General features: G+C 45.3%; 1 protein-coding gene across 1 annotated transcript in view; it reads left to right on the top strand.

Annotated features, from left to right (window-relative positions):
* Positions 1–319: 319 nt before the first annotated feature.
* OIT3 (oncoprotein induced transcript 3) overlaps positions 320–10,928 on the top strand; it is a 60,459-nt gene continuing 49,850 nt past the window's right edge. Inside the window, exons 1-2 of the mRNA XM_056850502.1 lie at positions 320–452; positions 5,747–6,121. Coding sequence (XP_056706480.1) covers positions 320–452; positions 5,747–6,121 — 508 coding nt within the window. The remainder of the gene's footprint in view (positions 453–5,746; positions 6,122–10,928) is intronic.

The raw sequence follows: 10,928 nt of genomic DNA, 5'->3' as shown, positions 1-10,928 counted from the left end.
CTCCACAGGATGTCCATGTATTCCTTTGCTTGGAGGTCCTTTCCAGATAAGATAGCTGCGGTGTCACTGTAGGGCAAGTGTGAAACAAAACAATGGGAAGATAGGTTCAAAAACAGCATAAATGCGTGGAAAAAAAATAACTCCGGTCTCTACAAGGCAGAACTGCCGTGGGCAGGTCAAGGCTAAAGCTGAGTTTGGTATCCCCTCTTCCTCTGATAAAACCTCCAGTGAACAGAGTCACTCGTCATATGAGCTTGCTTCAAAACTCCCAACATTCAATAGGGCAACTGAGCCTTTGGGAGAGCCTCCCGTTGAAACCATGGTGTGCGTGGAGAGGGTTTATTTTGATGCTTTGAGATACTTGGGGCAAAACCCAATAGGAATACTCCCGTTTCTGGTCTGGCCTGTCATCCTCTACAGCAAAGCACAGCCCATACAAGAGAATACTGTGGGTAAGTAGATGCAAAAGCCTTTTTTGGGTGGGGGAAGATGGAATGGAAAGTGAATTAGTCCACCCCTTCGGGACTTTGCAGTCAAATCCCAATTGTAGCACAGTAAATGCTGTTAAATGTTGTTACCTATGTTGTTCCATGTAGCCCAGAGACTCAAGGAATTGGTTTTTCCCAGCATTCAATACACTGTATTGAAAGAGTGTCTTTCTTTCCCCAGATAATATTCCTATTATTATGGCAGTTTCCAAGACGCCTAAAATTGTGCAAATGTCACAGGCAGTTACTAGATATTGTCTGTAAGTCTACTGGTGATGTGTTCTTGCCATTCAGTGACTTGTTAATACTTATGGGCTAAATAACATCCTCCTCTCTTACAGACACACACACACACACACACACACACACACACACTGCCATCCCAGCACAGAAGCTTCCATTGGGACCTTTAAAGTGACATATGCCAGCAACGCTAACCACTACCCTTAGTGTTCCATAATTTTATGACCATTTATGAACATGAGAGGGAATTGTGGAGGGGGAAATTGAGAAACTCTACTGTCAAATCTTTCCCTCCAGGATTCTCTAAGCACTCAGGGTAGGGTTGCCAACCTCCAGGTAACAGCTAGAGATCTCCCGCTATTACAACTGATCTCCAGCCAATAGAGATCAGTTCACCTGGAGAAAATGGCCGCGTTGGCAATGGGACTCTATGGCATTGAAGTCCCTCCCCTTGCCAAACCCCGCCCTCCTCAGGCTCTGCCCCAAAAAACTCCAGGTATTTCGCAACCTGGAGCTGGCAACCCTAACTCGGGCTAGAGCAGGCTGGTTTCTCCATCCCAAACCCATCCTGCTTTCCCCCCTTGAAATGGCAGTCAGATGCCCTCAACTTTCCATCTCCTCTAGATCCTTTTCATTCCTCAACAGAACATTGGGGGATTCTTTTGGTTATTTGATCAATATATACAAGTCTCAACATGACTCATCTTCGGATACTTAAATCCAGAGACTGGAGCCATGACCAGACAAGACACATCTTTCTACAAACCTGAGAAAAGCCTCAGGTCTGCAGGAAAAACCTGAAACCTTAAAAAAAATGGAGAGGAGGGTTAAAACTATTGCTCCAGTTTGGTCCATGTACACCGGCAATTTTGTCTCCTGACCCAACTCAAAGTGCTGATATTGACCTTTAAAGTCATACGATTTTGACCTGCATACCTTAAGGACTGCCTACTCCAATACAAACCTATCCAACCACTGAAGTGATCTTCTGAGGCTCTATGTCGAGTACTCCTGCCTTTTGAGGTTAGACAGGTGGCAACCCAAGAGAGGCCTTCTGGTCATGGCACCAGAATTTGGAACTCCCTCTCCAGGGATATTTGTCTGTCCCCCTTTTATCAGTGTCTTGTGTCAGGGTGTGTGTGTGTGTGTGAAGACTTTTGTGTGGCATTGCCTCAACAACCCTTCCTTTCTGCCCTGTGTTTTAATTGCTGGATCTGAGGTGGTGGTTGTTGGTTTTGTTTTAAATGGGTTTGATGGAAGTTTTATAATGTTTTGCTTTAAATTGTTAGTTGCTTTGGTGGAACTGATTGGGCCAAAAGACAGAACATAAATTCTGCAGGGGAGGAGAGGGTTCAATGCCCACTCTCCTCACTGCTGCTCCAAACAAATTAGGAGCTCCCCATAGGTGCTTTTCAGGAGAAACAAAACCAGTTCAGGAGATCAGTCACAGATCAGCATACAACATATAGATTTGGCCTGCAGGAGGTATATGGTTTGCAGCCACAGCCTCAATAATCACAGATGAATGAAGCAACAAATCAGCCGTCAGCAGCCGTAGCCAGTTATTTTCTCATCAGACTACAATGCATTTTCGTTCAAATAGTAGCGGCATCACATACTGCCTAAAATTTAAGTTAAATAATAACAAGGCCCCGTGGCAGAAGTAACCTAGAGGGAAATCAAATCTTAAAAGGGAAGAGAAGATTTTTTTTGGGGGGGGGGCTCGGTTTTATGTGCTTAATCAGAACAATTGGCTACTTTACTGTAATGACAGTGAAAAGTAATGGATTTGCCTTCGTCAGAAAAAATATTAGCATAAATCCTATTTTAATGGTGGGCACAGCCAGCCAGCTAACTGGTGCTTAATCGGGTGTTACCGGTAAATGTATGCAAAGATTTAAGCTGCAGACTTGCACTGTAGAAGCTGCTGAGAGAAGACGAAATGCAGTACAGATGTTAGGTGAAATAAATATTTCTATTACATTAGTTTCTCTGGTGGTTTCCATTTAAAAAGCCTTTCGGAATGTTATTGAACTCTGTTAGGAATAGGGTCCCCTAAGATGCCCTTACGGATACCGTGGACTGCCAAAAAAACAAATCAGTGGGTTATAGATCAAATCAAGCCTCAACTTGAAGCTAAAATGACTAAACTGAGGTTATCGCATTTTGGTCACGTCATGAGACTACAAGAGTCACTGGAAAAGACAGTCATGCTAGGAAAAGTTGAGGGCAGCAGGAAAAGAGGAAGACCCAACAAGAGATGGATTGACTCAATAAAGGAAGCCACAGCCTTCAATTTGCAAGATCTGAGCAAGGCTGTCAAAGACAGGACATTTTGGAGGACTTTCATTCATAGGGTCGCCATGAGTCGGAAGCGACTTGACAGCACTTAACACACACACAAGATGCCCTTGGCACAATTCCCACGGCAGGAGACAGGAGATCAAGACATGGTCATTGCACAAAGGAGGTGTTGCATCACATCCTTTTACTGGGTTCCAAGAGGAGAGGTGATAAAAGAAAGAGAGAAGGGAAGGAGCTGTTTTCGAAGACCCATCTCTTAAGGTTCAATCATTGTGGGACCCTTGTTTTGCTGTCACCTCGCAGCTGACTTAGAGCAACCCTGTGGGGTTTTCAAGGCAAGAGACATTCAGAGATGGTTTTCTGTTGCCTGCTTCTGTATATTGACCCTGGGCTTCCTTGGTAGCCTCCCATCCAAATGCTAACCCTGCTTAGCTTCCAAGATCTGATGAGATCGGGCTAGCCTGGGCTATCCCAGTTGTGGGACTTTATGACCTATTTATTCAGGGATAGATCATTGGACATTATGGCAACCAGGACTTTTCCAGGTGGGCTGATGGTGAGGAGGGTGCTGCCCAGCCCAGCTGAGTCATGCATGCTGCGGGGAAGACACTGCCTGGTGATGTTGCATGTGGCACCCAATGTGGGGTCATGCATCAGATGAAGTGAGCATGAAAGCTCATGACAAAATACATTCAGTTAGTCTTTAAGGGCTTGGAACTCCTGTTTCATTTTGTTGTTATAGACTAGAAGAAGAAGAAGAGTTGGTTTTTATATGCTGACTTTCTCTACCACTTAATGAAGAATCAAACCGGCTTACAATCACCTTCCCTTCCCCTCCCCACAACAGACACCTTGTGAGGTAGGTGGGGCTGAGAGAGCTCTAAGGGCCTAACTACACGTTATACTTCCTTGGGACCAGTTGACAGACAATGACTCTGTGGTAGTAGTGGTCTGGTAGGAAAGGGAATGTTTCAGCAGACCTTAATGTTCAACATTTAAGCATATCTCAGGAACTGGCAACTTTTACTAGATGAGAGGCAAAGTAGAATTATACATTTCCAAACCAGAAAGAAAGGTTTAAACTAAAAAGGGGGAGGAGTCTTGGCTTTGGTCTGGACCCCGAAGTGGAGTTGGATCAACCCTGCACAGATTTTAAACACTAATTCATGCTTGGATACATACATATATAAATGAAGAAGCAGATCTGTGGCAAATCTGAGAGGGAACTGTATTATTGTGGGTCCCAAAAAATAACTGGAAGCATTGATTAATGATAAACTTCAAAATTCGTATGTTAATAACAATAGTGCCCACTGACCTGTCATTGCCTGCAGTTCAGATGACAATGTTAAATACTGCATAATGACTGCTGCTATCATTATAAAATGGGATCTCCATGGATTTTGGAGTCCATTTCAAACTCTGTACCCATCATGCTATCAACAAACATTTCTGGAACCACAGACTCTATTTTGCATTCATCCCTTGATAATCTAATTTCACTACTGTTTGAATCAACACACCCCGTTATTCTTACTTCACACATTATTTCTGAATACTTACTGGTAATTTTCATTCCTTAAGCCACAAATGGACAGCTTTGCATCAGATCCCATTCCCAAGGTAATTTTATTTAGCCCTAGAGCAAGGGTCCCCAACCTCTTTGAGCCTGTGGGCACACTGGAGTTCTGACACACCATGGTGGGTGCGGCAACAAAATGGCTTTCGCAGGAAGTGAAGCCAGCAACAAAATGATTGCCACAACAAAATGACTACCACTCTGGACTACCAGTGTGGTGTAGTGGTTAAGAGCAGTGGTTTGGAGCGCTGAACTCTAATCTGGAGAACCAGGTTTGATTCCCCACTCCTCTACATGAGCCGCAGATGCTAATCTGGTGAACCGGGCTGGTTTCCCCACTCCTACGCACAACACCAGCTGGGTCACCTTGGGCTAGTCACAACTCTTTTAGAGCTCTCTCAGCCCCACCTACCTCACAGGGTGTCTATTGTGGGGAGGGGAAGGGAAGGTGATTGTCAGCCAGGTTTGATTCTTCCTTAAGTGGTAGAGAAAGCTGGCGTATAAAAACCAGCTCTTCTCTTCTTCTTAACTTCAGTAACACAGTGTAGATCTTTGTGTTGTGGCGGCAGCTGCTGCCAAAGCAACATTTTCAAGAATCTGCACAGCCAATCAAACCTCCAATAGTCAATCAGAAGCTCTGCTGGAAAAAAGCCCACCCACTTCCTAAAAACACTTGGTGGGCACCAGGAAAGGTTTTGGCGAGTGCCCACAGGGCACCATGCTGGGGACTTCTGCCCTAGGGTCCTGACTAAATTTGAATCCAGGTATAGGGAAATGAATATCTGTAGTTTTGATCCTATGGAAAGGGAAAATGCATTTATATGTTATATTTCTTATGGATTTTATGTACAGTATAAAAGTAAGATTGACGGTTGAGTGCATGTGCCTCAAAACCGGTTCTAGATGACTAACAATTCTACTACTGAGCCTGACCCCAGAGGAGAGGCTAACTTATGCAAAATACAGCTCCAGCCTTAAACTGGGCGGTGAGCGAACCAGAACAATAGAGAATGTGGCCATCCTTATTTTAAGCCACTGGATAATTGTCTTTCGCTGTTGGTTTCCATTCCTCTCATTTTTCTCTTCTGTTTCAAGGGTTACCACAACGTTCTGTCTCCTTTATATGTTTCAGCTCTTGACCCTTGCTCTGCCTACCTCACTCTGAATGAACCCTGGAGGAACACGGAGCACCAATTCAATAGTTCTTATGACCAACCAGAATGCGACAGTGCTGTCGATGGGGAATGGTACCGCTTTACTGGGATGGCTGGGGATGCTATGCCCACCTTCTGCATCCCAGAGAACCACTGCGGTACCCATGCCCCAATCTGGCTGAATGGTAGCCACCCTCAAGAATCAGATGGCATTGTTCAGAGACAAGGGTGTGTCACTTTCGATGGGAACTGCTGCTTCTGGAACACCACGATTGATGTCAAAGCATGCCCAGAGGGTTATTACATCTATCGCCTCCTGAAGCCCAGTGTCTGCTACCATGTCTACTGTGGGCGTAAGTAGCCATCAGCTAAACTTGTGTTCTTCTACAGTCACTTCTTTGGGCAAAGTACATACCAAGGAGGGGAAGTGTTCTCTTTCTGTTGCGCTTATTCTTTCAGAATGAAAATGCACACCCAGTAGAACCACATGGTGCAGTTCACATATAAGGGGAATTGCATATCGCTGCAATGAAAGGGGCTATTTAAAAAAAAAAAATCAATGCTGGGATTTCGGAGAACCTGAGACATGTATTCATATCATACATCTAATGACAAACCAGGCAATAGAGTTTGGATTAATAGATCTGCAAAAATGGAGCTAGGGACAGATAGGGGAGATATTTCTACAAACCTGAAAGAAGTCCCAAGTTTGCAGAAAAATCTGAAATTAAAAAAAATGCATCAGGAAATTAAAACAATAACAGAAACAACGCTAGTAGTTTTAAGACAAGAATGCCTGTTGAGCTCTGTCGCCTTTTTGGAAGTTGCTAGCAACCACACGATATTGATGAGCCTTCTAAGCCATGGGGCAAGCAGGGGTGGACTTAAAGGGCAAAACAGCACTGGATATAGTTGCCAACCTATATGTGAAGTTCTCCTGGAATTGCAGTTGATCTCCAGGTTGCAGACATCAGTTTCCCTGAAGGAAACAACAGCTTCAGAGGGTGAAGTGTATGGAAACACATACCTGTTTTGTTCCTTTCCTCCCCAGACTCTGTTCTCCCTAGGCATTGCCCCCAAATCTCCAGGAATTTCCCAAGGCAGAGTTGGCTGCCCTAGCCCTGGAAAGGACCCCTGCCCCCTCCCCTGTCATGTCCTTTGATGGAGAGGATTCACCAGGCACAGACCCAGCAGAACCATCAGGGACTTGCTGCCCACATCACTTGGTCGGCCCAGCATTGGTGGCCACTGAGCAGCTGGGTCCACCTGGTGGTGGCAGTCATTAGGATTGCCAGTTCTGGTTTGGGAAATACCTGGAGATTTTAGGGGTGGAGCCTGAGGAGGGCAGAGTTTGGGGAAGGGACTTCAATGGGGCATAATGTTATACAGTCCACCTTCCAAAGTGGTTATTTTCTCCAGGTGAACTGATCTCTACCACCTGGAGATCAGTTGTAATTCTGGGAAATCTCCATCCACCATCTGGAGCTTGGCAACCCTAATCATACAACTGGGCCTAGTGGTGGCCACTGTGCAACTGGGTCCAGTCCAGTGCTGATAGTGGCCACCAAGCAACTGGGCCTGCCATACTAGCAACCACTGTACAGCGGGGCCAGCCCTAGCCTGGCAGTTAAGACACCATCCACCACTAGGGTTGCCAACCTCCAGGTACTAGCTGGAGATCTCCTGCTATTACAACTGATCTCCAGCCGACAGAGATTAGTTCACCTGGAGAAAATGGCTGCTTTGGCAATTGAACTCTATGGCATTGAAGTCCCTCCCCTCCCCAAACCCCACCCTCCTCAGGCTCCGCGCCAAAGCCTCCCGCCGGTTGTGAAGAGGGACCTGACAACTCTATCCACCGCACAACTGGACCCAAATGACCACTGGTGGCAACCACCATGCAGCTGGGCCCAGTCCAGCACTGGTGGTGGCCAACACACAACTGGGCCTAACTCAGCACAGGTGATAGCAGCCACCAAACAACTTGGCCAGACTTGGCCAGGGTCAGGAGACACTGCCAGGGGGAGAGAAGGAAGAAAAGCCGGAGACAAGGGGCAGAGATAGGTAGGTTCAGGGCTGGATCTAGAGGGGGGGCAAGGGGAGCTCCTGCCCTGGGCAGAACACAGAGGGGGCAGCGGCAGCAACAGATAATGTAAAGAAGAAATGTGCATATAATATATTGGGGTAGGGTTGCCAGGTCCCTCTTTGCCACCAGTGGGAGGTTTTTTGGGGGGGGAACCTGAGGAGGGCAGGGTTTGAGGAGGGGAGGGACTTCAATGCCATAGAGTCCAATTGCTAAAGCAGCCATTTTCTCCAGATGAACTGATCTTTATTGGCTGGAAATCAGTTGTAATAGCAGGAGATCTCCAGCTAGTACCTGGAGGTTTGGAAATTAGCACGGGTAAAAGGTACACAAATGCACAGAGCCAGTTAGCAAAATGCAAATATTAATAGGTGCTAGAAAAGAGAGACAAACAGTGTGAAGCAAATATTCCTAACAACTGTGACTAAACAATTTATAATATATACATGGAATTAGTAATTTTACAGGCAAAAAAGTCCTTAAATATTTCAAAGATGATCCGTTCCAATGGCATAAGTTATTCTCAGGTATAAATCCAACAGGTATAGATCGAAAATGTATAGATCAAAAGATGGGGGACGGCCGTTTCATCTTGGTTTCTTCAGCCCCACATTATCTCCTACATATAAATATTAGCATTAAAATGGTTTCATATCCATATTTCCATTGGTACTCATTATATAAAAATATAAATATATACTTACATCCATACAATGGTAATTCATCTTTGAAATATTTAAGAAGAGGACTTTTTTGCCTGTAAAATTACTAATTCCATGTATATATTGTAAATTGTTTAGTCACAGTTGTTAGGAATATTTGCTTCACACTGTTTGTCTCTCTTTTCTAGCACCTATTAATATTTGCATTTTGCTAACTGGCTCTGTGCATTTGTGTACCTTTTACCCATGCTAATTTCCAAACCGCCAAGGTATAGGCACGGAGGTGCCTTTGTTTTGTTTTTGCTAATTACCTGGAGATTGGCAACCCTATATTGGGGGCGTCAATTTGTACTTTTGCCCTCCTTCAAAAATTGTAGATCCGGTCCTGGATAGGTTGGCTGGTGGGTGGGAAGGAGAGAAGGAAGGCAAAGGGGAGAGGCTATGGGAGCTGCCAGGGAAGGGAAAGAGGAAATAGCAGGGGATGAGATGCTCCCTGCAAGTCCTTGCAGGTCTCCCACTTGTTGTTTTATACTGCTATAACTATATATTAATTACCAATTTTTTTAAAGTCCCCTGGTGGCTAGGGGGAAATAGCTGCTATGGGAGACTGGGGCTGGGACAATGTGGGCAGAACTGAAAAGATCTGGACTTTACCATCCTCATGGGTGCCAGCCACTCTGGCTTTGCTGTGGTCTTTCCCAAAACATCTCAACAAAGCCGGTGTGGGCAAGATGGAAGAAAAGTCAGGGAAACCCCAGGAGGTTCACAGAAATGCCACAAAGCTATGGGGAAGTGGGAAGGAAAACACCTTGCCGAGCGAATACAAGCCAAAGAAAACATTGTGTGTTAAGTGACCAGAGAACGGAATATATGTGCAGGTTTTATACAGCTCTATTCCATTTTCTTTCCCGTATTAAGGTTCGCACATACATGTTGGGCGTGAGACGTTCAAAGATGCTTCAGGCACCATGAGTGAAAAATGCCTGCAGTCCATTACTGAGTTCACAGGAAAGCCTGCGGGGAACTTGGTGGGTTTTCTGATACGCTTAGGAGAAGAAAAAAGAAAACCCTTACTCTGACTCCTTCGACTGATTTTAAGCCATTCTCCCACTCAGCTCTGCATCCCCAGGCAATCTAATTAATAGCTTCCCGTTGTGCTACTAATTGGTATTTATACTTTACAAACGAGAAATGCAATTTATCTTCTTTTGTGAAACGGTGCCTTCCTTTCAGCTGAGGATTCCTTAAGCCTGAAGATCTCTTCTCTTTGCTCAGGTGAAGAGGGAGGTGGCAGGTCTTCTGGCAGGGGGGTAGCAACCTTGCTGTGGAATCCCTCAAGATGTGGTTGGAGGGCAGCCAAGGTGTTCTTTTTTAGGAAGCCTTTTGCATTGCCTAGGCTCGTTGCTGACTGTTATTTTTAAAAAATATTTTAATCTCTTAAAGCAATTGAAAAGAAAAGAACTATAGAATACAAAGATAGATAAAACATACAACCATCCCTTTCCCCTTTATAACCATGGACATAAACATCCTTTATCAGCACAGGGCAATTATGGTATTCACTCAGTCTGTTCTGTTGCCAGTTCCATCCTCAGTATAGCCCCCCAAAAAAGAGTTTATTGAACCTGAAAATTTTCAGAAAATCTAGAAAACCCAGATTTCCTGAAAATTTTCAGGTCAATAAACCTGAACAATACTGAAAAAATCTGGCACAGATCCACGCTGCCAAGCCAGGCAGCGTGGATCTCAGTGAAGCACCCCACAGTCACCTTCTTGGGAGTCCCAGGGAGGGGGGGGGGCTTCCTTGAGATCCATACTACCAAGCCTGGCAGCGTGGATCTCAGTGAAGCGCTCCGCACCTGCCTTCCCAGGAGTCCCGGGAAGGCAGGTGAGGGGGGCAGGCTTCATTAAGATCCATGTTGCCAGCTTTGGCAGCATGGATTTTAAGGAAGCTCTCCCCTCCCAGGCAGGGAATGGCCGAATCCCGAATAAGCCGAATATTTTCAGCTTATTCAAGAATCGGCTATTTTGGCTTTCAAGAATCGGCTATTTCGGCTTGGCTTTTCCCTGCCTTTTTTGCATTCAGTAAAAGCCGAACCGGAAAAAGCCAAAATGGCACTTTCCCGGCTATTTTCCAGTTCGGGTTTTACCAAATGCACAGCCCTACCATTTTGTGCTGAGAACATTCACAAATGAACCTGGTGCAGCTTTCCTGTGATTTCTTAGGGTTGCCAGGTCCCTCTTTGCCACTGGTGGGAGGTTTTTGGGGTGGAGCCTGAGGAAGGCAGGGTTTGGGGAGGGACTTCAATGCCATAGAGTCCAATTGCCAAAGCAGCCATTTTTTCCAGGTGAACTGATCTCTATCGGCTGGAGATCAGTTGTAATAGCAGGAGATCTCCAGCTAGAACCTGGAGG

This window comes from Euleptes europaea, chromosome 5, assembly GCF_029931775.1.
Source record: "Euleptes europaea isolate rEulEur1 chromosome 5, rEulEur1.hap1, whole genome shotgun sequence".
Lineage (NCBI taxonomy): Eukaryota > Metazoa > Chordata > Lepidosauria > Squamata > Sphaerodactylidae > Euleptes > Euleptes europaea.
The sequence above is the reverse complement of the archived record's forward strand: the minus strand, read 5'-3'. Positions and strand labels throughout refer to the sequence as shown.